A 25,173-nucleotide genomic window follows, 5' to 3' on the forward strand; every position below is an offset into this window, starting at 1 on the left:
TAAGAAATATCTCTACTTTATTGAAGATATAAAAAATGTTGGCTGATAGTGGTCAAATATCCTATTATATTTAAAAAGTGTCTTTTTAGTTATGGAATACCAGAAAAAAATGAGGTTCTAGAAATGATGTTGGCTGCATTATTTGACAATGGGATAGAATATTGATAGCTGAGATTTAAAATCAGAAGAGGCTACAAACCACAAATCTCAAGGCTGGCTGCATACTGGAATCATTGTGGAGAGTTAAAAAGAAATGTGTAGGGGCTGGGTTGTGGCTCAGTGGTAGAGCGCTCACCTAGCACGTGCAAGGCCCTGGGTTTGATCCTCAGCACCACATAAATAAAGATATTGTGTCCAACTACAACTAAAAAAATAAATATTTTTTTAAAAAAAGAAATGTGTATATATGTAAATTTATATATAATATATATTTTATATAAAATATATGGTTATACATATTATATGATATACATATATAATGTGTATATATATACATTTATATATTATATTACACATATAAATATTATATATTATATTACAAATATATATATACATATATATGTATATATATATTTCTTTTTAACTCCCCACAATGATTCCAGATAGTGAACACTTAAAAAATGAAGGAAAAAGTTGTCTATTTAAATATAGTACTTCTGGAAATACTGATTAAAATGTCAAATTTTATGAGCAATTTTAGTTTACATCAGGAAGGGTATGCTTTAAGAAAATAATGCTCCTGGACTGTGGGTGAAAATTTTGCATTGGATACTAGAGGTGTAATTGAGAATGCTGGAATAAAATCAGCATATGCCATACCAAGAAACTACACTTGATTTTTATTTGGGCTTAGAATATGAAATGAAAGTGAGTCACTGGTATAGCACATAGAGCACACTGTGACTCTCTGCTGTCCATGGTACCAACATTGGCCAAGCAAGAATTTCCTTAGTTCTTTAGGAAAGTGTGAATTGAGGATAACTGGGGGAAGACTGACTGGTTCAAGGTCAGAGGAATATGTTTTAGCAAATGAACTTTTCTCATCTGTACATAGCATTTGTTTGACACTATACAGTAACCTGCCGAGAGCCAAATTCTGTTGTTTCCTTCAAATCCTGACCTGACTCATTTGGGGAAAACAAGATGATGTAGTTCTGAGAGTTTGGAAACACTGGTATATAAATAAAGATTTCCATCTCAAGTTTCAGGTTGTGGCTGAGTCATCTAGTGGCTATTCTGGCTCCTGCTCACGTCCCAATAGCCTCAATGTCTCACCCTTTCCCCGGCAAAACTTACAAAAATTTCTTAAAAGCACAGATGCTCATGAAAACCTTGAAATTACAGTTTTTAAAGGATTTTATGCTTAATGTCCTTTCTCTTAGTCTGAATTTGTAGTCAGAGAACAGGAGTGAAAGACTGCAGTACTTCCACATAAGGCTGCCTGGACATTTAATGAGATGGGCCAACTCTGATAGAAGACATGAAGCTTCCTAAGAAATATTAAAAAAAAAAAAACAGGAAGTGGATCTGTCTAAACTCTCAGCACTATGACAACAGGACTGTCCTGTTTTTCTCTGTATCCTCAGAACCTCACATCTAACAGTTCTCAGTACTGGCCAGGAGGGTGACTACTCAGAAAAGGATTGGGGCATCTTTCTCTAAGTTCCTATGTTTTGAGCTTAACCCAATGTTTGGAACTGGAGAAAGCTAAATTACTCATTGTTATGTTGTACATTTTCAAAGGAAAGGTTTTTTGGAAGGTGAGGTGGGGTATAGACATCATAGAGCCTAGGAAATAGAAAGAGAAAACATTTCTCAGAGGATTTCCAGCACCGCTCATGCTGATTAATTAATTGGTATGAGTATATGTGCAGATGGCTGAGGAGAAAGGCAGCAGGATGGCAGAACTTGATGAACCAAACATCCACTATTAGCTCGTCTTTGCTGTGGTTCCATCCAATGTTATTACACGTCAGTTTTCTGTGTAGATTTCCCAAAATGTAGAGAATGGTCTTACCAGTGTACACAAATATCCTGGCCTTTCCTGACTTAATATTTCTAGTAAATACATATTAACTAAATGAAATATACATTAGCATTATATATTAATATAACATTACTATATTAAATGTGTAATATTTCCAATTTAATATTTTCCCACTAGTTTATTTCTAATTTATTTATTTATTTATTTTATGTGGTTCTGAAGATGGAACTCAGTGCCTCACACATGCTAGGCAAGCGCTCTACCACTGAGCTATAACCCCAGAGCTCAACAGTTTATTTCTTAAGGTTTGACAGACACATTTGAAAAGCATGAATTTGCCTCACAGAACCCATTCATCACTGGACAATTTTTAAAAATGTCAGTGTTAATGTGGGTGTCCCACTTTCTCTACTATGTTTTAGTCCTTAGCTGAGCCAACACGACTCTGAGACCCTCCTCATGGGGTCAAGTTGTCCTAGTACATGCAGCAAATTTGGACTAAGTCTTTGTGCTCACACTTGTGGGGTTCATTCAATTGCGTGGCACATGAAAGCACCTATCTGCTCAGACCTGTGTTGTGATTACCTTTTCCTGCAGACGTTCAATAATAGCAGCTAGATTAGCCTCACGGTTTTCCTTGATTTGTTCCATTTTCAGGATCAGCTTTTCCTCCGCCATCTTGCTGAAGTTGTTGTTCTCCTCCAAAGCCTTCTGAAGGACTTCCCGCTCATGCTCCCGCTTCTCTGCCAACTGTTTCAGCACCTGGGCCTCCTGAGACTGTGGAAGAAAAACACATCCATCTTATAATTACCTGAACACCAATGTGGCAGAATAATAATGGTCCATGGATTCCAGGAAGTGCTCTTTTCAAATGAATAGCACTTCTAGCATTTTCTATAGAATGTGGTTATTTGGGAAATGTGCTTAGTTCAATTTTCCACTGTGAGAAGAAACAGTATTTAACCCTCATTGAGGAGTATTTTTTTTTTTTAAATACGTTTTCGTTAAGCATTTGTGCAACAGGAAATACTATAATTAATCACTGGATGGCAATGTTCCTTCAGTGCCTGAGGAAAATGGGTGACGACTGGGGCTAATTTTTTTTTCCCTTTTTCCTGCCCTATTTTTTTTCTGATCAACCATAAGCTGGGACTTACAATAAGATTTTTACCTTTCCTCAATGAAATCAACAAATTACTTTCTATTTTTATTATATGCCTGCCCCCTCCTGTCTTTTTACCCATAAACCAAGTTCCCTTTGGAGACCTGAAAACAGTACAAATTTAATGCTCACTTGGCCAGAGACAGCAGAAGCTCCTTGTTATGACCTTTTCTTGAACATTCTGAGTATTCATTAAAATCCTGGGCTTGCTCAGTGATTTGAGCAGAAATGTCAGTGTCACTTGTGCCTCTGACATCCCCCCTTGTTACTCTGTACATTGTAATTCTCCTCCAGCTTCAGGGGTACTTGATAAAAATGCAGGTGCCTGGTATCTACCTCCAGAAATCCTGATTTCAAGGTTCTTTGCCGAGGTCCAGGTATCTACATTTTTGATAAGCAGATCTACTGCAAGGCAGGCCACAGTCTACTTTTTTGAAAAACACACTGTCATGGGCTTTAGAGTCAGGTCTGTGTTTAAGCCTTAGTTCTGTTGGTGACTCTAGATGTGTTATTTTCTCCTTTACACTATGTAACTGAGAGAAGTCTTACCCAATCCTGAACTATCCAAGTTTAAGACCAAATTATCATACACTCATGGTTCCTTGGCAGTTACTTAAAACTGATGCTCTGAGGTGAGCCTTCACTGGAATAATGATAAATACGAGTATCTAAACAAATGTAGATCAAAAAATTAAAAAGTGGCCTGTTGAATACTGATTACAATCAAAAGTGTTACTAGGAAAAATCCTTAGTTGATGTTAGTGGTTGTGGGGATTTACTGGAGAGATCTTGATGCACAGGCAATATGGTGCCTGGAAAAGAAAAAAAAATTCTCTTCAAGTAAAATGCTACAACAATGGTAAAACCAGACAGCCATATGAGTGTTGGCTCCCATGTTTATTTGGAAGTTTATCAGGAATAGATCTGTGGTCACTGAAGGTTAGACAGAAAATCCTGAGAACTAGTCTTAATTTCTGCTTTAACTTCATAAGGGTCTTTACTGAACATTTACTGGACTCCTCACATTCTTCCTTTGATTTAGCTTTCAGGAAAGCTATTATAAAAAATAATGAGAAAATGATAACACATTTTCTAGATGATTTATCTTCTTGCCTCTAGAGGGTGGTGTTGTTAAAGCAGCCTATATAGATTAAGTTCACTTTAAAAATATATATATATATATTTTTTTGCTGTAGATGGACACGATACCTTTATTTTATTTATTTATTTTTATGCAGTGCTGAGAATAGAACCCAGTGCCTCACACATGCTAGGCAAGTGTTCTGCCACGGAGCTTCAACTCCAGCATTGCTCATTTACTCTTTTTCACTAGGACTACTGAACTGTGAATTGTTGGGTGTAAGGTGGTAGGGAGGAAGAGGAAGCTAGGGAGCGAGGGCAGGAGATAGAGACGGGGGAGGGGAGCAGAGGGGGAGAGAGAGAGAGAGAGAGAGAGAGAGAGAGAAGTAGAAGGAGAGGGTGAGAGATGTATTGTTATAGGATATGGGGGGACGTGCTTTTAAAGTGTCTCTCTCTGAGAAAAGTCTTAATGAAATTAATTTTTTGGTATATGGGTAAGGATAGTATCCATTTCCTAGGGTTATTCATAGGATCAAATAATGTTTTCCTTGCATTGCCTGTAGGTCAGTGTTTCCAATACTGCCCTAAGAGGATCCAGGTAGATTTTCCACGGAAAATTGGTTCAAGAGCTGCACAAATGGCAGTCTTTACTATTGAAAATAAAACTCAAGTCCCGTATGATCAGGGAGATGAGGGCATAGAACCTGTGAGTATAACTCAGAGCAGTTATAAACTTTTGGTCATCTCATGTGAGCATGTTGTTCAGACGCCTCAGATTTTTTGGATATTTAGTGGATTCAGGGGTCATGGTTAAGGACAGTTCAAGTTCTTCCCTAAAACTCCTTCCTCTCCACCATACTCGAGGTCCATGGAATGAGACAGTATTGATAGGAAATCTCACAGTGAAGTGAGCACCACAAAGAGATAAGAGGAAGCAATTTGGATCTTCCATTTCAGAAAGTTCAATCTAGGTAACCTCCAGGCCAGATAAGAAGGTTGGGTTACCACCAAACAAGGGTAAGCTGAGTCCAAGAACTAGGGATTAGATCAGAGCTTTAGACTTCTCTTATAATGCATGGGGGGGGTGTGTGGGGTAGGGGGTGGGGGGAGGAACCCATGAAAGTTCCCTGGGAAACCAAACCAAACCAAATGAATCAAAACGAAACTCAACGGTCAAAATCCTCCAGTGTGGTGCTCTTAAAATTGTTTTCCATCTGAACACACGGGAATGTTCTGAGCAACACAATTGCTAAGGCAGGAAGATGGCCAGCTCTCTGCCTCGCAGTTCCCTTCCTGCCCCTCCTCCTCCTCCATAGATCGGGATTTCTCCAAAGCTGCTCTGGCAGGATCCAGCTGGATTTTTCATGGACATTTGTTCCTTTCTACAGGGGCTCCTGTGGCACACTGAAATTGGGTTCCAACCTGGTGTTCAGAAAACCTGTGCTTGTGTGCTGCTTTGTTGAGTGCGGGCCCAACTCAGTGCTGTGGACATGGAGTCCCTGGCAAGGCAAGGGACATGCACCTGCTGCTCCTCAGGCAGGGTCAGCTTATAGAGAAAGGCATCATGAATGGACAGTTAGCAGGAGGCCACTGCAACAGCTGAATGTCTCATTTTCAGATGCTCAAATTAAATTGGCACTTAGCTGAGTTGTGTTTTAACTCAGTGTGTATATTTACATTCTTAATTTCTTTGCAAAAGAGCTGGAATCAGGAGGAGGCAGCAGGGGAGGAAGATTGAGAAGACTTTAAAGAGTAATATAGCAACACATACCTTTTTAAGTTTCTGGCCTTGGTGGGACATATTTAGTCTGCATGCACACATCCTCCCACAGATTTCATTGTGAGTAATGGAGAATTCCCACCCTGAGCAGTGTCTATTGCATTTACTGGAGTGCAGTACTTGGCTCACTTTGAAATGCCTGTTCCTGGGGTCAGTACTTTTGCAGCTGTTGGGGCTAAACAAGATACACAGCATAAGTGTCCGGGGGCATTTTTCTAAGCACAATTAATAGGGTGAAATAGAAACAGAAAGCAATACAGAGTGTCATCACCTGAGTCTGAGGCTAGTTGACAAACATCTAGAAAACAGGGCTGCAAACTTTTGGGGTGCCTTTCTTTATACATTCAAAGTGAATGTACCATCTACTAAGGTCTCAACTAATGCCTTTGGAGATTCTATTTAAAATTCAATTCTGTGAAAAAAAACAGAATGTGGAGTCCAATATGGTAGAAAGCATTGTTCATTGAGAAAGTACTTCTGGCTTCTTATTTTAGTCCCTACTCACAAGAACTCAATTCTTAGACAAATTCTTCTGTGGAGCTAGTAGCCATGGGGTCCTTTATCTCAGTTCCTAAGATCTCTGTTACTCCACTGCTGCAGATAGTCACAACTGTTGCTCTTTCTTACAGCCTAGTTTCCAGCTATTTCTGCCTATAACTTCTCTGCTTTATTCCTGGGAAGAAATTGATTCCCACATGAATAAAGTTTAATGTTCCAATTATACCCTCAGGGAAGAAAATTGGTTCTGATTCCGGTATTGGTATCAACGAGCGAGTAAGAAGTTAGTTGAGAAAAACTGCCTTGAAATATGACATGAAATAAGCGTAAGGCTGGAGAATAAAAATGTGATATACAAAAGTGGTAGCATATCTTTTCATTTTCAGTAGAAGTCAAGTTTTCATTACACGTTCAAATAGGTCTTCCTTCTCCTTTTATACTTTGGATGGGCAGATTAGCAGAAAGGAATCCTGATCAGGTGGGCTGAGAGGTTGGAGAAGTGGCATTTGCTAAAAGTGGTTAAAAAGAAATGGTTCATGCCAAAAGGCCTCTGTCCTTGGAGGAACATTTCTGAAGACCGTGTACCTAATTGTGAAAAGTTGCTGATATACTGAAATTGGAAAATTAGGGCAAGTGGATGATCAGCTGATACAAAGCAAATGTCAAGGCAAAGTACAGAGCTGAGATGCCTGAGGTGGCATCTTGGGAGACTAGGAAAGCTTCTCCATGGGACTATTGTAGAAACGAATGCACATTATTGGTGAGCACCTTTCCTAGGCATAAACCTCCTCGCGTGGAACTCAAATCTCTGGAATAATGACATGAGAGGCTCATGAAGGAAAAGTAATGAGACAGCTAAGAAGAGTTATTGTACATTCAGGAACACTTTAACGTTTTTCCAAAGAGGTTAATTACCATTTCTTTTATTACCCAGTATAAGAGTTTAATTACTGCACAAATGAAATGGAAGATAAATTTGAGTTAGCTGGTATATAAAACTCATTTTACTTTATGTACACATAAGAGATTTAAGGCTACAATTTAGTTAGCTCTAGTTTTCCATTATTTCTATAGTAAACACATTTCTATCCTTTATTTTATGGCATCTTTTCATTTGGAAGACTCATTACTTGCTATCCAGGACAACTGATCAGACGCTAAACTCCAAGTAGCAAAGTGCCTCTATGCTGGTAGGTTAGATGATACGTCTAAAATTATTGGCATTACGGGGCTCACCAGGAAGAAACATTATTAACCCAGTTAAAATCACAAACAATGTCTTATTTAAATGACAATTGAGTATAATTATGTTCAACAAAAGGGGGCAATGTTCAGAGCTAGAAGCACAATAAGAAATTTGAAATGATTAAACCCCAAAGACCTTTGGAATGAGTCTTTGCCATTCTAACACCTGTGACGGTTTTCACTCCTCAGAAATTTGGGGTGCTGTTCGCTGAGAGGACAGCCCCAGCAGGATTCTGCAGCTTGTGTGTCCAACTGGCTTCCTGAATGCCAAACAATGAATAATCCAGCCCTGGATTTCATAATCCAATGCTGTAAAAACCACCCATCTTGGCAGGGCACAGGGATGCATGTCTGTAATCCCAGTGGCTTGGGAAGCTGAGGCAGGAGGATCGTGAGTTCAAAGCCAGCCTCAGCAAAAGCAAGGCTCTAAGCAACTCAGTGAGACCCCGTCTCTAGATAAAATACAAAATAGGGCTGAGGATGTGGATCAGTGGTCTAGTGCCCCTGAGTTTAATCCCTGGTACTCCCCCCAAACAAAACAAACCACCCATCTTTCCCTGAATCCCATCTGAATTGCCATTTACCAAGAGAGAGGCCAACAAATGGAAAGGGTGAGTCTACCAGGTTTGGTGAATAATGACTCACTTTTATGCCATCTCATTAAGAGTAAGCAACACATGTTCTATTTAGGGCTTCAGTGACTTTGGGGTTCATCATGCCAGTAATGTCAGTATGTCGATTAAAATCTCACTGCACTGGTTTCAGTAGGGCACATTTTAATGATTCTGTTTCAGTGTGCAATTTTATCAACATCACTGAGATCCTGTTCATCATTTTTTTCAGATTAATTTTTTCAAGCCACATTAATTGGACTATTATCTATCAAGCTGCCTATACTTCTATGTGATTTGATAAGGAATATTTTATTTATATTAAAAATATAAAGTGGATCATATGGTAACTTTTCACTGTGTCAATTAAAACACTTTCCTTTATAAAATCATGAGTTTGTTGGACTGTTACCTCTGTGAGATCCGAAACTGGAAGCATCTTTACAAAATAATAGCTAAGCCCTTCACAGTGCTTGTTACCTGTCTTCACGTACAGTAACCTTCTGATTCTCAGAATCACTTCATGAAATGGGACCTACTACAAGTCTCATTTCATACCTGGGTACGAGAAGACTGAGAGATTAGGTGAAAAGGCTAATAAGTGACAGGTTAGAATATAACCACAGCCATTTCCTTAATCATATATACTTTGCTACCATGGTTTTATTTGTTAGGTACTGGGGATTGAACCCAGAGGTGTTTTAACCAGCCCTTTAATTTTTTTTTTTTAATTTTGAGATAGGGTTTCACTAAGTTGCTGAGGACCTTGCTAAGTTGCAGAGACTCACCTTGAACTTGCAATCCTCCTGCCTCAGCCTCTTGAGTTGCTGGGATTATAGGTGTGTGCTACCATGCCCAGCAGCTACCATGGTTTTAAAAAATGCTTTAAACATTGCACTTTGCTGCATCTCAATGATTGCCCAAACTAGAACACTGAAGAAAGGAAAGAGGAATCATAATAATGGTGTTGAAAAGGGGGAAAGTTTTCCTAGGTCATTTGGTAGCCTAGCCCTGCTAAGTCTTGCTAGATAAGTGTTTATTGAATGAATAAATAAGTGAATGGGTAAATGGTTCAACATAATCGGTGGCAGTCTAGAGACTTTGTTTTCAAGAAGTAGGCTTCAAGATGATTGCATGATATTAACACAGTCTCAGTGGGGGTGAATACTGACTCTCAAAGATGATTACAAAAGGGAGAAAAGCAGGAAAGAGATGTATTCTTTTTATAATACGCTTCTACTAGCCAATCAATGGAACATTAATTCTGGTTCAAGGGAAGCTGAGGGAGTATTGTCCACCTAGTAACCAGATGGTCCCTGCTGCAATAGTGTCCACAGATGGAGTGAGGAGTTGGAGAAGCCGGCAAAACATTTAACACAAAGTAGACTTGATCCCACATGGAAACACCATTGTGGCAAGCCTTCTGGCTATGAATCCAGGAAGCCTCTGCCACACAGCGCAGGTCCCCAGTTCCCAGATAGGCTCCCTAAACTCCCAGAATCAGGCTTTATAGATATCAACGGGGATGGTGGTGTGTGTGGATCTCACAAGGGACTTTGTGTTTAAAATGTCCTAACGGAAATTAAATTTCACATCTATATCCAAGTCTATCTTTTTATATTTACTTTGAGTTAGAACTACATCAATGTAGTGAGAAAATGCTTACTATCTTTGGATAATCAGAAATACAAATTGGCAGGAATAGGTGTCTTTGATTATAACCATGGCAAGAAAATTTACTAAGACTTATTTAAATGTTGTATGAGTTCTAGAAAGACTCTTTCAAAATTTCTAACTCATGGGAAAGGAAATTAGTCCAGGGCTACGGGACTATTGCTGACTACTGGATCATGGTAGAAAGGTTTGGAAACCTTTACTGACTCCTCGTGTCTTGTGTAATGCAGCTGAACCCTAACCTCGAATTCAAGGCCCTCCCCAGTCTCACCTCCCAGCTTTCTATTTCCTCCTCAAAGCAACTCATCCAAACTGGGTCACCCAGTGCCCTGAAAACACACTTTCTGCATTGTAAAACCTGCCCTTGATTTTCTTAGTCTAGAACATTTTTCTTTTTTCTCTGTATTTATCGAACACTATTTACTTTTCTAGTCACCGTCCTCTTAAGAACAGATACTTCTTTGAAACGATGCTGTGATTCACATCAAGTAGTGACATGATTTTATTTTCTCCCATGACCTTTATTCCATTTGAAGTCAAAGACCTCCACATACTAGCTTCTGACCTCAGCTCCTGCTAGGTCTCCCCTTGCACTCGCTGCTTCAGCCTCACTGGTCTTTGTGTTGCTTCTTAAACACAACTAGTATACTCTCACCTCAGGGCCTTTGCACTTGCAAGTCTCAAGTGTCCTGCCCCCAGAGAAGAGTTGCATGTTTTACCTCCTTCACTGGCTTCATGTTTGTTTTCAAATAGTCTCTTACTTAAGAGACCTTTCCTGTCTGCACTATCTAAATAGCTCCTTTCATTCCTACACTCCAGATTCCCTTTGCCTTCCTTTGTTTTGTACCATCTAACATATTTTATAGTAATTTATTAGCTACTTCTCTCTCATTGGAATCTAAGGTTGGTGGGGGTCTTCCTAGCACCTAGAAAAGAGTCTGCCAAACAGCAGGTGCTTGATGGATATGGCGATAGAGTGCCTTTCCCCAGATGAGGAATTTCTGGTATGTTTTATTAGAGTTTACTTAGTGCAATTTCAGATTCATTTTTATGGACTGTAATTTTGTTTCAGGATGGGAGGATGGAATAGAAAAAAAAAATCAAAATAAGTTACATGTTGCCATGGTAACATTTGGCCTAAGGGTTATAATTTATTTATTCACTTAAAAGTATTTGTAGTGCTGAGTGCCTGTCCTCCCTGCTACTCAGGAGACTGAGGCAGTAGGATTGCAAGTTCAAGGCCAGGTAGGCAACTTAGCAAGGTCCTAAAAATAAAAAGGGCTGGGGATGTAAGCACTTGTCTAGAATGCATGAGGCCCTGGATTTAATCCCTCCACCACAAAGTATTTGCAGTACTAACTATTGTTAGGCACTATTAAACAAAAGATATATATTTCTACCTTTATGGAGTTTATATTCTAATAGGAGATAAGGTTTTAAATAAAAAGTATGCAGATAAACCTATTCTTACCAATTATGCTAAGTGCTTCTAAGGAAAACCTGGGTACAATGAAAGAGAATAGAAGATGAGCCTGGGCTCAGAGAAGTCCCCTCTCCAGTCTAGAATCAACATGCGCACAGAAACCATAGGGACAAGGAAGAAAGTGTGAGATTCAGAGGGTTCTCAACATCATAACGCAAATATTGAAACCAGAGTACAAAAGTTTCCTTTTAACTTTCTGAATTTCTACATCAATGTAATTTTTAGAGAATCAATATTTTTAAAAAGTTAAATCTGAATAAGATTTGGGTAACAATTTGAAAGACTTAGGCTGAAGTTCCCCCACTGTTCATTAGAGGTTTTCTCACCTAGTCACTGGTATCTGTGCTATCCAGTTCCATGGCTACTGGCCATGGATGGTTTGAAAGACCTTGAAATATGGTCAGTTTGAATTTAACTCCATTAAAGTGTAAATTACACACTGGATTTCAGAGATTTACTATGAACAAAATAATGTGAAATAATCTCATTAATAATTCTGTATTGATAACATGTCGAAATAATGTTTTGGATATGTTGGGCTCAAATATATTATTAAGAGTAATTTCACACATTTCTTTTTATTCTTTTAAGTATAGCTGCTAGAAAATTTTTGATACATCTGTAGCTCACATTATATTTTGAAAGAATAATGCTGTTCTTCATAGCCACATAGATTGATTATTTTTCATTCCATTTTTTTTTTTTGAGAACCACCCCTCTACACTTCTCACCCCAGGGATCTTACCTAAGCTTCCCCGCAGGTCAGCGGTGGGCATGTGATCCAGGTTTGCTAATTAAACTACTGCATCCCCTTGGCTGTAATGACTCCTTTAGGGTTGGGCATGCAATCCAAGTAAGGTCATTGAGAGTCAATTCCAGGACTTTAGTTAGCCCTATTAGGGAAGAAAAACTATCTTTCTGCTGGAGTTGCTGTTGTAAGAAAAGTAATTTGGCATTGGTATTGACTGAAACTAATTTTTTTTTCCAGTAATGCAACCAATTTGATGCAAGGAGAAATGACAGATATCAAATTGCTTGATTACCTGGATCCAGCTGTTTCTGATGCTGTAGCCATTCCTTGACTTTTTAGTAATATATTCATTTTTTGTTTCAGCTAGTTGAATTGGATTTGGGTTATTTGCATATCCTCACTAAGATATTTACGGAGATATATCTACTTACTGAAGACTCTTTAAAGAGAATTAACAGTACTTCAAATGAGTGCTAATTAAGTCAGTACAATCCAATAGAAGAAAATCAATTGATGAATCGTTAAGCTGGTTCTTTCTGTTAATTAGTTACACTTTCTTCTAATTAAAAGTCTGCCACTAGGACATAATCCACATAATGATTTTGGGATTGAAAGATTTTAACAAATAATATGAAAAATGTGATAGAATACTGCTTTTTAAAAGTGTTCCAAAGAACATATATATTTCTGGCATCATAATGCTGAATGGTTACATTTGTAAATGTTGTTAAGCTATGTGGTCAATTTCCAGTTGAGTTTAAATGTGCATTTAATTGTTTAAACGTGCAATTGTTGATAATTTATTGATGTCAGGTTGCAGGAGTTTTACCAGAATTATTAATTAGTTATCAGAGGGAGTTTTATGTGACTTATAAATTAACACCCACTTAATTTTGATCATCTTTGTGTTTTTCTTTTCCCACCAATAATTTTCTCCACACCTTGCAATACCATTAATGTTCTCAACCATGGTGCTGAATTCTGGTTTCTAATTTTAATTTCTGGTCAGTCAATAACTTTGTATTCTGATCTCTGCACATCAACTTATGGCCTTAACATACACCTATGCCCATCTCTATACCTACCACCTGCAGGATGCCAATGTTAGGGTGGGTACTTAAGCTGTCTGAGTGTTCCAGTTGGTTATATCTGTTGGCAGCAAAGTTTTAGTGAAATGTTATTGAATAATTTAGTAGCTTTACTATGAGAAAAAAGCTATAAAAATAACAAAAAGATAATGATTTTTTAAAAATGGCAATCTCTGTAGATATCCTTGGGTTAATAGTTCAGTTTCTTCCTATTTAAATCTGTATTCGTATCAGCAGTAATTGATACAATAGCGTGTGCGTGTGTGTAATATTCTTCAGATATTTGGAGAACCTCACTCTTAGGTGAAAATTAGATTATTATGTTATGTATCATGGGAAGACTTTTTTAAGCACAAATGTTAGCATTTTCTCATTCAGAAAATTTACCCTGAGAGATTCTAATCTTTGGGCCTTTTATTTGATGTCAAACATTTATGTATATATGTGTATATATACATATGTATGCATATATACTATACACACCTGTAAGCACACATACACACACATGTGTTTGCTCTGTGTTCCTTGTTGGAGAATTTAGTCTAAAGACTAAAAGGATGCTCTTTGTTCTATACACAGAAGTGTATAATGTGTTGGCTGACTTTTTGTAGAAAGTGTCTTCATAAAATAAGAAAAGTATTAAAAATGCAGTTTCCACTTTATGTGGAGCATATGTTCAGTGACTACATGAGCCTAAAAATATATTATGAAAAAGTAACTGGGAAATACAATGTAGGAATTAATTACCTAAGAAAATTCAATTTTTGTGTGATCAAGTGTACCTTGATGGATGAACTACCAAAACCACATGGCTGGAACAGAGGTATTCAGGCAACTTCTCCAGGCATAGAGCCTCCAGGATGTCTTGGTATCCCCCAATCTTAGTATCTTTGATATCTTAATATCTTGAGATCTGAGTACAGAAAATTAAAGATTTGGCAAGAGAAAAGCTCTTTAATATTGTCAGGGGCCAATGACAAAATGAGAAAGGAAATAATCCCATCAAAGTTTAGAGAGGGGTAGAGGAAGATACCAGAGATCTCAGAGAAGGTCCTGATGTTGCAAGGACTGACTTCAAGGGCAGACAGGGAGACTCTGAGGAGGAAAGGGTCAAGCTCTGGCCCTTAGCCAGATGTGGCAAACCACATCTGGGCTGGAAAGATCTCAGGGAGAAGAACTGGTAATTAATGGTTTCAAGGAAACCATGCAGGACACTGGGGGTGTGATACAGACCCTGATAGGGAACAATCACCACCTCTGGGCTCCAGTCCTGGAGTCACCTAAGGCTGTGCTTTTTCTAGTGCGTTTGTGCTGCTGACTAGAGGAGGGAGGTTGTTATGGTAAGAGATATAAGAAAGGCAGCAGGACATTGAAGTTCTTTTAGCCTGCTCGAGAGCTCCAGTTTTGGCTAGCCTCAACAGTGTTTGTTTAACTGAGGAAGTATTACCACAGCAAGCCCGACCCGGTGTCTACTGAAGACCTACCTACACATGTGGAATGACAGGTTCAGGTGTCACTGTCCCCTGAAAACTTTACTTTAAGTGTGTGTGTGTGTGTGTGTGTGTGTGAAAGAGAGAGAGAGAGAGAGAGAGAGAGAGAGAGAGAGAGAGAGAGAGAGAGAGAGAGAGAGAACCGGAGGAGGAGAAGGAGGGAGGAGAGGGAAGGGGAGAGAGAAGAACTTCAAAACTTATGGAAAATTACCTTTCTTCTTTCCTCTGCAGCCTCCAGTTTTTTCTGGATCTCCTCCAGGGACAGGTCTTTCTTCTTTGGAGAAGCTAAAGTTCGTGGAGCTTCTGAGATAGGAGATGGTGGCTTTAGGATCAGCTCAAAAGCCTGGCCAGAGGCACGTTTGTTGATTTGCTTCACTTCCATATCTAAGAAATGAACATCGGGGAATATTAAGCAAGTGGAACTTGAAGCTTAGGCTTATTTTAATAATTTGGATTTCAGCAATTATAAGTAGTATAATTTTTCTAGGAAAAATAGAAAGAAATTGCTGCAAATGACAATTTGCTCTACAATAGTTTGAATGTATAAGACCTCTCTTTAGTAGAACTATGGGTATATTTTAACAGAATAAATATTTAGCTTTCAAGAACTCAACAATGTCTGCAGGGAGTTGAATAATGTTAGGCATACTTGCAAAAAATAGCCTGGATTGGTTTTAGACTGATGTCTATTTTCCTTTTGGATAAATATGAACTTTGTATAAAAATCAAGTAGTACAGATTTATTTATTTATTTATTTGGAATTACCATGACTGGAGGCATGTTTTGGTTAGATGGAAGAGGAAAAGAACACAGTTATCAGGTTCTCAGATATAATTGTGTGTGTGCGTGTGTGTGTGTGTGTGTGTGTGTGTGTGTGTATAAATTACATATTATTACAGTATTACCATTCCTGTAGCAGGGATTCACAGGAACTTCGTTAGAACCAATATAGCCCCCTAAGCAGTTGGAGTATTTGACAAAGTCAATGCTAATGTGAAAAACATCCTGCTGGTTCCTGACTTGTCCATCAGTATGTTTGCTGCTCCCAGTGATTAAGTGTGGGCATCCTTGTCTTCAAGGTGATCATAATCTAATGGGGACAATGGACATGAGCCACTATTTTGTTGCTCTTTGGAATATCCTCCTTCAGCACGGCTCAGATGCAGTCAGGAGTCAGAGAAAGAGTCATTGTAGTGGTGGGGGTGAGGGGACAGCATCTCCTTACTAGTATGTATACATACACGTGGAATAGCATTCCGACTTTAAAAAGAAGGAAATTCTGCCATTTGCACCAACTTGGATGAACCTGGAGGACATCATACCAAGTGAAAAAAGCATGGCACAGAAAGACAAATACCACACGATCTCACTTGTATGGAATCTGAAAAAGTGGAACTCATAGAAATAGAGTAGAAATGGTGGTTACCAGAGCCTGAGGGAGGTGATGTGGAGATGGGGAGATGTTGGTTGGAGAGTAAGAGATTTCAGTTAGACAAGAAAAATACATTCATGAGGTCAATTGCACAACATGGTGAAATACAGCAATGAATTGTGTTCTTAAAAATTGCTGAGACAGTAGATTCTAAGCGTTCTCACCAAAAATGATATATGATAAGTAAATGGTATAATAATGTTATCTAGTTTGATTTAGCCATTCTGCAATATATGAATATTTCAAAACATGTTGTACTTCACACTCATATATAATATTTTATTTGACAATTATAAAAACCCCTGAAGAATGGCTAGCTAATTTTTTTTCCACCAGCGGCTTATGTGGTAAAGACAAACAGATTATCAGAACTTCAGATTTTACCCCCAAATAATGTGATTTATAATATAAAATAATATAATTTATAATAAAAAGAGCAATAGCATGTGCCAGGACACTTACAACTACATAACTCATAAGAGTGAAATATAATGTTTTCTTTTTTTTTTTTTTTAGAAAAACTTCAATGGTCTGTTCTCGTTTTTAGCTGTCTTTGTGTTCAGTCCCAGCTGACATCCCTCTGATGTCAGTTTGTCTTTGTTTGCAGCCTGAACCTTTCCCAGATTAGGTGGTTCTCTGTTGTGCATTACCAATCTTCAGGTATAGTTGTCCCTTGGGACCTTTGGGTGATTATTCCAAGATCCCTTAAGGGTACCCAAATCTGAGGATGCTCAAGCCCCTTACGTAAAACAGTGTAGTGTTTGCACGTAGCCCGCTCATATCCTCCTGAATGCTAACTGGTTGCAGATTACTTATACTATCAAATCCAAAGTAAATGCTCTGTATATAGTTATCATACTGTATTGCTCAGGGAATAATGGCAAGAAAAAAAGCTCATGTGTGTTTAGTACAAACACAGTTTTTTCTCAAGTATTTTTGATCTTGAGGTTGGTTGAATCTGCTGATTCAAAGCCTGGATGTGGAAGGCCCCCTGTATTTGAGAATAGTTACAATGTCCACTTTCAAGTCTTTTCCCCAGGCTAAACACCCTCTGTGCCCTAGAGTAAAATTGCTCCTTAAACCTCTAATTTATTGATGTCCCTTTTAAGTTGTAGCAAAGAGTTGGCCAGGTCTCTAGGCCAGCTCTCACTAGAGCAGAGTAGAGCAGAGAAGCGGCTTCACTTCTAATGTGAAGATGATGCTTCCACTGATATTCTTCTGGGCAGACACAGCGCACAGTGAGGCTGCAGTCAGGTAAACCCCAGGCTGACAGATCCCTAAATGCTAACACATAATCCAGTCATAGCTAGTTCAGCAAGTATATTGGAAATCATGTTTCTTTTTTTGGTACCAGGAATGGAACCCAGGGGCGCTTAACTACTGAGACACATCCCCAATCCTTTCTATTTTTATTTTGAGACAGGGTCTCACTAGATTGCTTATAGCTTTGCTAAATTGCTGAGGTTGGCCTCAAACCTGTGATCCTCCTGCCTCAGCCTTCTGAGGATTACAGGCATCAGCCACCACACCCAGCCACATTTTTTTTAAAGGTAAAAGTATTTTTAAATTTCCTGAAGGCATTCAAGATTATACTTATATTTTAAATGACTCAATAAAAATTATGTAAACCTATGGAAAAGGGTTACAAGGGAGCATGGGAAAATAGCTTATTTAGTAAGCTGATGGAATTTTAAATAGTTTAGGTTAGATGTTGGAGTCTGAACTTCCTGTATTTGCAGTATAGTAAGAGTCTCTTGTAGCTACATGACATGGGAATGTTAAGTCCTTTAAGTTTTCATTTCCTTATTAAAAAACAGAGAACAAAAGAGCACTTTCCTCATAAAATTGTTGTAAAGATCAAAAAATAAAAGACACTTAATATAAATCACAGGCCATGGCACTACCTGTTTATAAAGGTAAATGGTAATAATAATTATCGTTAATTTTTGTTAGATTGTCTTATTATCATCAAGATAGAAATACAAGGATGGTGAGTTAAAAACTTCAGAAATTTGAAATTCCCCACCTACTTTCTTTGCAAAGCAGTGCATGAGTGCTAATGGACTTGGGTACTCATCATCTAAGAGCTGGTGATAGGGAATTTTTGCTTTCTTCTACCCATCTCCTCCGTCCCTAAGCTGGAAGAAACCACCATGGCCTCCTCTCTCCTATCCACTGTGTTCCACTTCCTGATCATTTGTATACTGGAAGACTCTTCTACTAAGCCCTGAGTCACTTGAAGGTGGGGACCACTCCATATTAGTCTTTGGACCCTCAGTGACAATATGGAGTTAAGAGATTCCCATAGGAAACACCTCTGGATTCCCAGCTGCAGCTACATCTGGCAGATAATAAAGATCTGTGTAGTTTATTTGTTGACTGAATGAACGTGTTACAAAGTAGGCATTGATTCTGCATTCCAGTGAAAATTGTGGTTGGAACGCGAGAGCATTTGCAATGATGGCACCACAACAGAACAACTTGGAGGGAAAATATTTGCCTTTGAGTCCTCAACTAGGCTTTAAGGGCATACAAGGGGTTACCGGCTACAAGGTCATTTTGTCTTGTCTTGAATGTCCTTCTTTACACGTGTGGAAAGGAAAAATAATTGTGAGCCTATCAGGTAGCAAACTATGCCTCAGCTATACCTGACATCAAATGTTTTGATGACTGAATTGGATGAAGATAATATTGTTGATAATAACAGTTACCATTGTCAAGTGCTTGAGGGGCCAGGATTGGGTCTGATGTTTAGCTTGCATTCAGTCATTTAAACTTCATGGCATCCCTGGGAGGAGATGCTAGTGTTAAATGAAGCTCAGAGAATCTAAGTGTTGGCTTGCCTGAGGCCACGTGGAGAGTGGCAGAGTCAGAAAGGAAACCAAACTAAGCACAATCAATCAAGATAGATCAAACCTAGAAGGTTGTGCTTCAGTCAAGTTGTCATGCCAGCTCTTTGGAGGTGGGGGGTTGTCCTTTTAATTCCTCTTTGCCTGGGGCCTCCGTCATAAGTCAGTTTTGTTTTTGTTTTAATTTGCTTACTGTTATGAACTTGTTGGTATACATATGCAAAATACAGGAACTTCATAAAGAAAAATAGTGATGGTTCTTAATTTTCTCTTGAGCATTCTAAGTATAAAGCATTTTGTTGCAAATTCTGAACTATTCTAATTGCAGTTTAATATATATTACATTATTTGCTAAGAGAAGCCTTTAGACATATTGTGGATGTTGATCTACTGGATGTGGTTGCTAATAACAACCCAGTCATGCTTCCTAAGAGACATTAATGTGCTGTTATTAGCACCAAATTCAAACTGTTTTGAGCAATAGGCAATCAATAAGACCTAATAGCTAGACCCAGTAAGTCAATAGCGAGATCTACAAAAATATTGATTTAATTATACCAAGAGCCATGAGAAGGAAGCAAATATAAGCAAGCTTTTGCAAATGATCTTGCTGGCAGGGCATCTCCATTTAGGCACTCACCATCATAAGTGTAGATGTTGATGTTGCGAGGTTCCGGGTAGAAGCAAGAGCAGATCAGTGACAGCATGGACAGCTCCTTCATTTTTTCCTTGTAGGCTGAAAAGAAAGACTCAAGTTAGGATCTTTTGTTTTCTGAATTGCTTCTGAATGCTTCTCTAAACTTGTATAATAATCGTAACCTCCAGCAAAATGAACATCGCCAGGTACTTTGCTTTGCTTTCTTTCACAATGAATAAAAGATGTCGACAAAGCTCTGAGAAGCATATTCCTTATTACAGAGGACATGAATTGCATAGTATTGCAAGTTAGTTAAAAAAGTTAAATAGGATAGGAGGGAGAAATAGGAAAGATATAGAGGAAACAGGCACAATTAGCAGAGACATGCCTGTTCTAGAAAATGTAAAAGCAGGTCTATTGTATCCAAGTGAGACTCAGGAGAGTTCAGCCTGAACCACCACATACTCATTTGGGCACAGTCAGAGAACTCAGTTACTAAGTAGGTACATCCTCTAGGGACTTATTCTTGCTGCTTTCTTTTCATCCTCAAATACATTTTATTATTTTTCCCTCTTCTCACAACCACTGGGATTTGTCAAGCAGCTGCAGGACTTCAGGCTGTGCTGCCTCTCCTCCCCCTCTCTATTCCATTTTCTCCTTTCTTGTAAAAGAGGCCTCCTCCTGCAGAGGTAAACTTGGTGAGCATCTCATTACTACTGGTTTTAAACAGAAAGGGATAAGAATGCAGGACCCTCACCTTTGTTGATTATTGAATTAATGAAATCAATAAGTGAAGGAAAAAGGAAGAAAAGAGGCATAAGAAAATGAGGCATACCCAGAGGCTATGACAGAGCACATGGAACCTAACAGGTAACATTTGCATCTTGACAGGGTCATTTAATCATCACTGTAACCCAAGGGAAAGTGAAGACCTTAGAAAGGAAAGAAGTCCTAGAAGATGAGTTTGGATGTTATTGACAGGTGCATCTTTTTTTTTTTGGCCACTAAGAAACAGATTCAATAATTAGATGCTTTAGAGCCACAAAATGTTAGAATGAGAAGTTTTTAAGAGAAAATGAGAAACTAAGCCCCAAAGAGGCCAAAGTCCATACATAGACAGTAATGAAGATGGGATCTCTGGATAAAATGCAGTAAATCAATCTAACTCAAGATTGCTGAGAGTTTTCTAGCTTACGTATAGGAGGAGACCCATTCTCGGCCACAGTTAGGGCTGAGAACGCTGGCATATTGTTGAACCACATACGAAGATCAAATATTTTCAGTTGTGTATAATAATTCAACCTGACATGTTGATAGGACCTACTAAAAGAATCTCTGCTGCTTATTACCTTAAAATAAACGACACAATTTACCATGTGCCATAGAAGTCCTGGCCATTTGCATTCTGAGAAACTTTATTAAATGCCTTTGCAATTTGAGAAGGCTGAGCCATACTTCTTTGTTTTATTTCTTTTTCTTTTTAAATATATATTTTTTAGTTGTACATAGTACCTTTATTTTATTTATTTATTTTTAATGTGGTGCTGAGGATCCAACCCAGTGCCTCGCATGTGCTAGGCAAGTGCTCTACCATTGAACCCCAGCCCCAGCCCCTGTCTTATGTCTTTATTTGGTTAATGAAATTTCATCCTTTATAAAGACCTAAGCAGATCTTTACTTGAATGTTCAGTGTGAATCACAATTTCTATCAGAAGTCAGCACATTTGGTGGTTTAATACATTTAATTCCGTGAGCTGACTGAAAACAATAACATCCAGGCTTTTTTTGGATGGTGGTAACTGTTTTGTAAGAAAATGCAATACGGCATCCAAAAAATTTTTGCAAAATTAAATATACAGTTAGCCATCCATATCAGTGGGTTTCACATTCATGGATTAGACCAAACACTGATGGAAAATATTCAAAATAAAAACTGCTTTGGTGCGGGACACATATACTTTTTTCAGTAATCTGGAGATGATTTAAAATATGTGACAGGACATGTGTAGGTTATATGCCAATAAGACTCCGTTTTAAATAAGGCACATGAGCAACTGCAGATTTTGGTCCTGGAACCAATCTCTATACATATTGAAGAATGAATATATATTATAGGCATCAACTTCATTAAGAAATAATTTAAACATAAAAAGAGAAGATTTTCCAACTCATAAAGTAGTAACGGATTAAATTTGTAGAATTTCTGCTGAATTTAATGAATTTCTACTGAAGAGAATGTTCTTCAACATCTGTCCTTAGTTTCTTGGAAATTAAATTCGTAATGTTCAGTAAGACCATGACTCTAACTATGCTTGAGAAGCTAGTGAAGAGACTGTCAGGGACCAACACACACAAAGCCCCAGGCATGATGAATAATCTTGACTGTTTTGGCCTGAATGTTTGTATCAACTCCCCTCGTCTTATTCATATGTTAAAATTTAATCCCCAACATGATAGCATTTAGAAGCAAGGTCTTACAAAGTAATTAGGTCATCCAGGCAAAGCCCTCAGAAATGGCTTCCCTATAAAAGGCCAAAGAGCTACCTCAATCTCTTTCTGTCATGTAAGGATACAAGAAATGGGCACCTGCCTGTAATGCCGTTCACTGCCCAAAGTGTCCTGGCTCAGCCATTCTGATCATTTTAGCAATAGGGAGCTTCTGAACACTTTGATAGGAGGAGAGACCTCACAGGATCCTCTTTTTTGGAAAGATTTTTTTTTCTGACTTTTTTATGCAGGATAGATCAGGAGGCACATCAAGAAACAAATGAAAATGAGTGGGCAGGGAATGCAGTGTGGCTTAGGATTCAAAGGGGGAGGAAGGAAGAAGCAGAGACCTCATGAAAGAAGAGCAGGTAGGAAAGAATGACTGAATTTGGGGATAAGTTTCTAAGAGTGAGGAGGGAAGAGTGTGAAAGATCCCTGGACGTTTTCCAGAGAAAGTGTCCCTAAGATGAGGCTGGTTAGATGGTTTGATCAGAGGAAAACAGGATGAGGGCTCGGCAGTGAGATATAAATAATTTGGATATTTAAAAAAATTAGCTACAAAAGAAATCTCCGGCAAATGCAAAGGACTATGAGAAATGCGCTAATAAGGTTTCACCACTGATATTTCCATACTTTGAACAACCATTTCTTTACGGGTATATAGAAAACAACGCATATTGATCTTCTCACTACATTCCAATACCAAGCAATGTTGAATGTGTTTGCAAGAATGTGGGACGTGATAGGTAATTCCAAACACTTTTTTTAAATGGTTGGTTGCATTTGCTATTAACTATTAATGTTTGGGTGTTAAGTGCATTTCTCTGGTGAATTCTTTTAAAATTCATCCCACATGAAGTATAATGGTTCTGTAGCAATAGTCACTTAACCTAATGATGTGTAAACACTAATTGTACTAATCCATTCTTCCAAATGGCTACAATGAACCATGAGTTATATAGTAACAGAGACTCTTTATTGAGCACAAACAATGTATGAGGGCATTTGCATGCATCTCATTTAATCATCTCCACAATGCTATGAGAAAGGTACTATAATTAGTGTAAATTGACAGATGGGGGAAAAAAAAGACTCAAGAGAGTTTGAACTATGTGTCTAAAGTCTGATGGATTTTGAAGTGTGATGTTTACTTTGAATGTAGGCCTGTCTGACTCTCTGCCTTGTTCTTAATACTCTTCACTCCTCCAATAATTTGCTCAGATGTTTTGCCATCGTCTTCACTGTCCACAATATTTCTAACAAGAATAACATTTTTTATTAATTTTTAAAGTGTCATATTGATTGTTAAGGTAAAGTGTCATAAGGCTTTTTTTCTCTTTCCAGTTTTATTTGGCATTTGCTCCTTAGTTAATTCCCACATGTGAGTCATTGACTATTGTAATGCCTAGGTACTTTAATGACTATTGTACTTTAGTCCCTTGGTATCATGTCAGATTGGTTCTGGGACCACCCTCTCAATGCCAAAATCTGAGGATGCTGAAGTCCTTTATATACAACGGTATACTAGGAAATGAAATTGATCAAAGTATGTTATATGTATGTGCAAATATTCCACAATGAAACCAGCTATTCTGTGTAACTACAATGAACCAGTATGAATTAAATAATAAAAAATAAAATGATATCGTATTTGCCAATAACCTACACACATTTTCCTGAATGCTTTAAATGATCTCTAGGTTTCGTATAATACCTAAGCAATATAAATGCAATAAAAATATTTGTTATACTGTATTTTTTAGAAATAATGACAAGGAAAAAGTCTACAAGTTCAAATTCAGTACAGATGAATGTTTAAAAAATATTTTCAATTCACGGTTGAATCTATGATGCAAGACCCATGGATACAGAGGGCTGGATGTTACATGCTCTATAAAGTTTCTGATATGTAGGTCATACTTGGGTAATACATATTGGTTACAGAGATGGCTAGATATCTCAGGAATAGTTTCTCAAAATAATATACAGTTTCAATAATCAGCTTTGATTTTGGGATAGATTAAGACAGTAAAGAGATCTGCATACTTGGTAAAATAAAAAAACAGAAACACACACATGCATTTCCCCAATTCTTTTAAACATGTAAACTCTGAGCTGTTTGCTCACTTTCAAATACATCTCAATTTTATATAGATCTTGTTTTAAGAAGAAAATAATATATATTAGTGATGACATTATGCTCCATTATTTTTAAAGGCTCAAACAATTAGAAGGAAGTGGCTTAAATTTTTTCAATTTTCCACTTCATTTGGCTGATGTGGGAAGAACCATTCATTTGAGTTCTCATACATATTGTTTTGTTTTTATTTAATTTGTAATTGGTGTATCATCAACATTTTTTTCTTGTTATTCATTCTGTGCCACTGTTTGATTCCTTAGTTTTGCTTTATGTTGAGTGGGAAAAATGAGTTAACTGTTTTAGACTTCTTGCTGATAATACTTTGGAAATGTCATTGATACACTAGTCTTGGAGGAAATATCTGAACGGGGTTCTTTGTCCTGACACATTGACATTCTTGGAGACCACAGGGATGCATTGGAAGACTGGATGGCTGCCCATGGCTTGTGTTTTAGGTGGATGCCACGGAAGAGTCCCTGGGGTCTCTCAGCACATCGCCTTTTCCTTTTCTTTTTACTTTTATTTTGTTCTTTGATGTCACATTAATTAGTCTAAGAGGGAGGTTTTCTTGGCAAGTCTCAAAGAGTCACTTTGGATTCAACTTAAATTTCTTTTGAAACATCTCTGGGGAGATAGTCAAGGATAAAGTCAAATGCTATAAAATGTAGGATGCAGATCTCTTGTGCTTGGTTTTACAGCAATTAAGTTTGCATGGCTCCTTATAAAAGGACAAAAAAGGACAAAAGTCCTTTGCTTGAAACTTACTAATTTATGTAAA

The 25,173-nt window shown here is 37.9% G+C and overlaps 1 protein-coding gene across 1 annotated transcript in view; it reads right to left on the reverse strand.

Moving 5' to 3' along the window:
* The window catches only part of Stmn2 (stathmin 2), a 52,380-nt gene that overhangs the window by 5,973 nt on the left and 21,234 nt on the right, over positions 1 to 25,173 (reverse strand). Inside the window, exons 2-4 of the mRNA XM_005341358.4 lie at positions 19,772 to 19,867; positions 15,061 to 15,233; positions 2,573 to 2,764 (exon numbers count right to left, since the gene is read on the reverse strand). Of these exons, the coding sequence (XP_005341415.1) occupies positions 2,573 to 2,764; positions 15,061 to 15,233; positions 19,772 to 19,867 (461 nt within the window). The remainder of the gene's footprint in view (positions 1 to 2,572; positions 2,765 to 15,060; positions 15,234 to 19,771; positions 19,868 to 25,173) is intronic.

This window comes from Ictidomys tridecemlineatus, chromosome 7, assembly GCF_052094955.1.
Source record: "Ictidomys tridecemlineatus isolate mIctTri1 chromosome 7, mIctTri1.hap1, whole genome shotgun sequence".
Taxonomy (NCBI): domain Eukaryota; kingdom Metazoa; phylum Chordata; class Mammalia; order Rodentia; family Sciuridae; genus Ictidomys; species Ictidomys tridecemlineatus.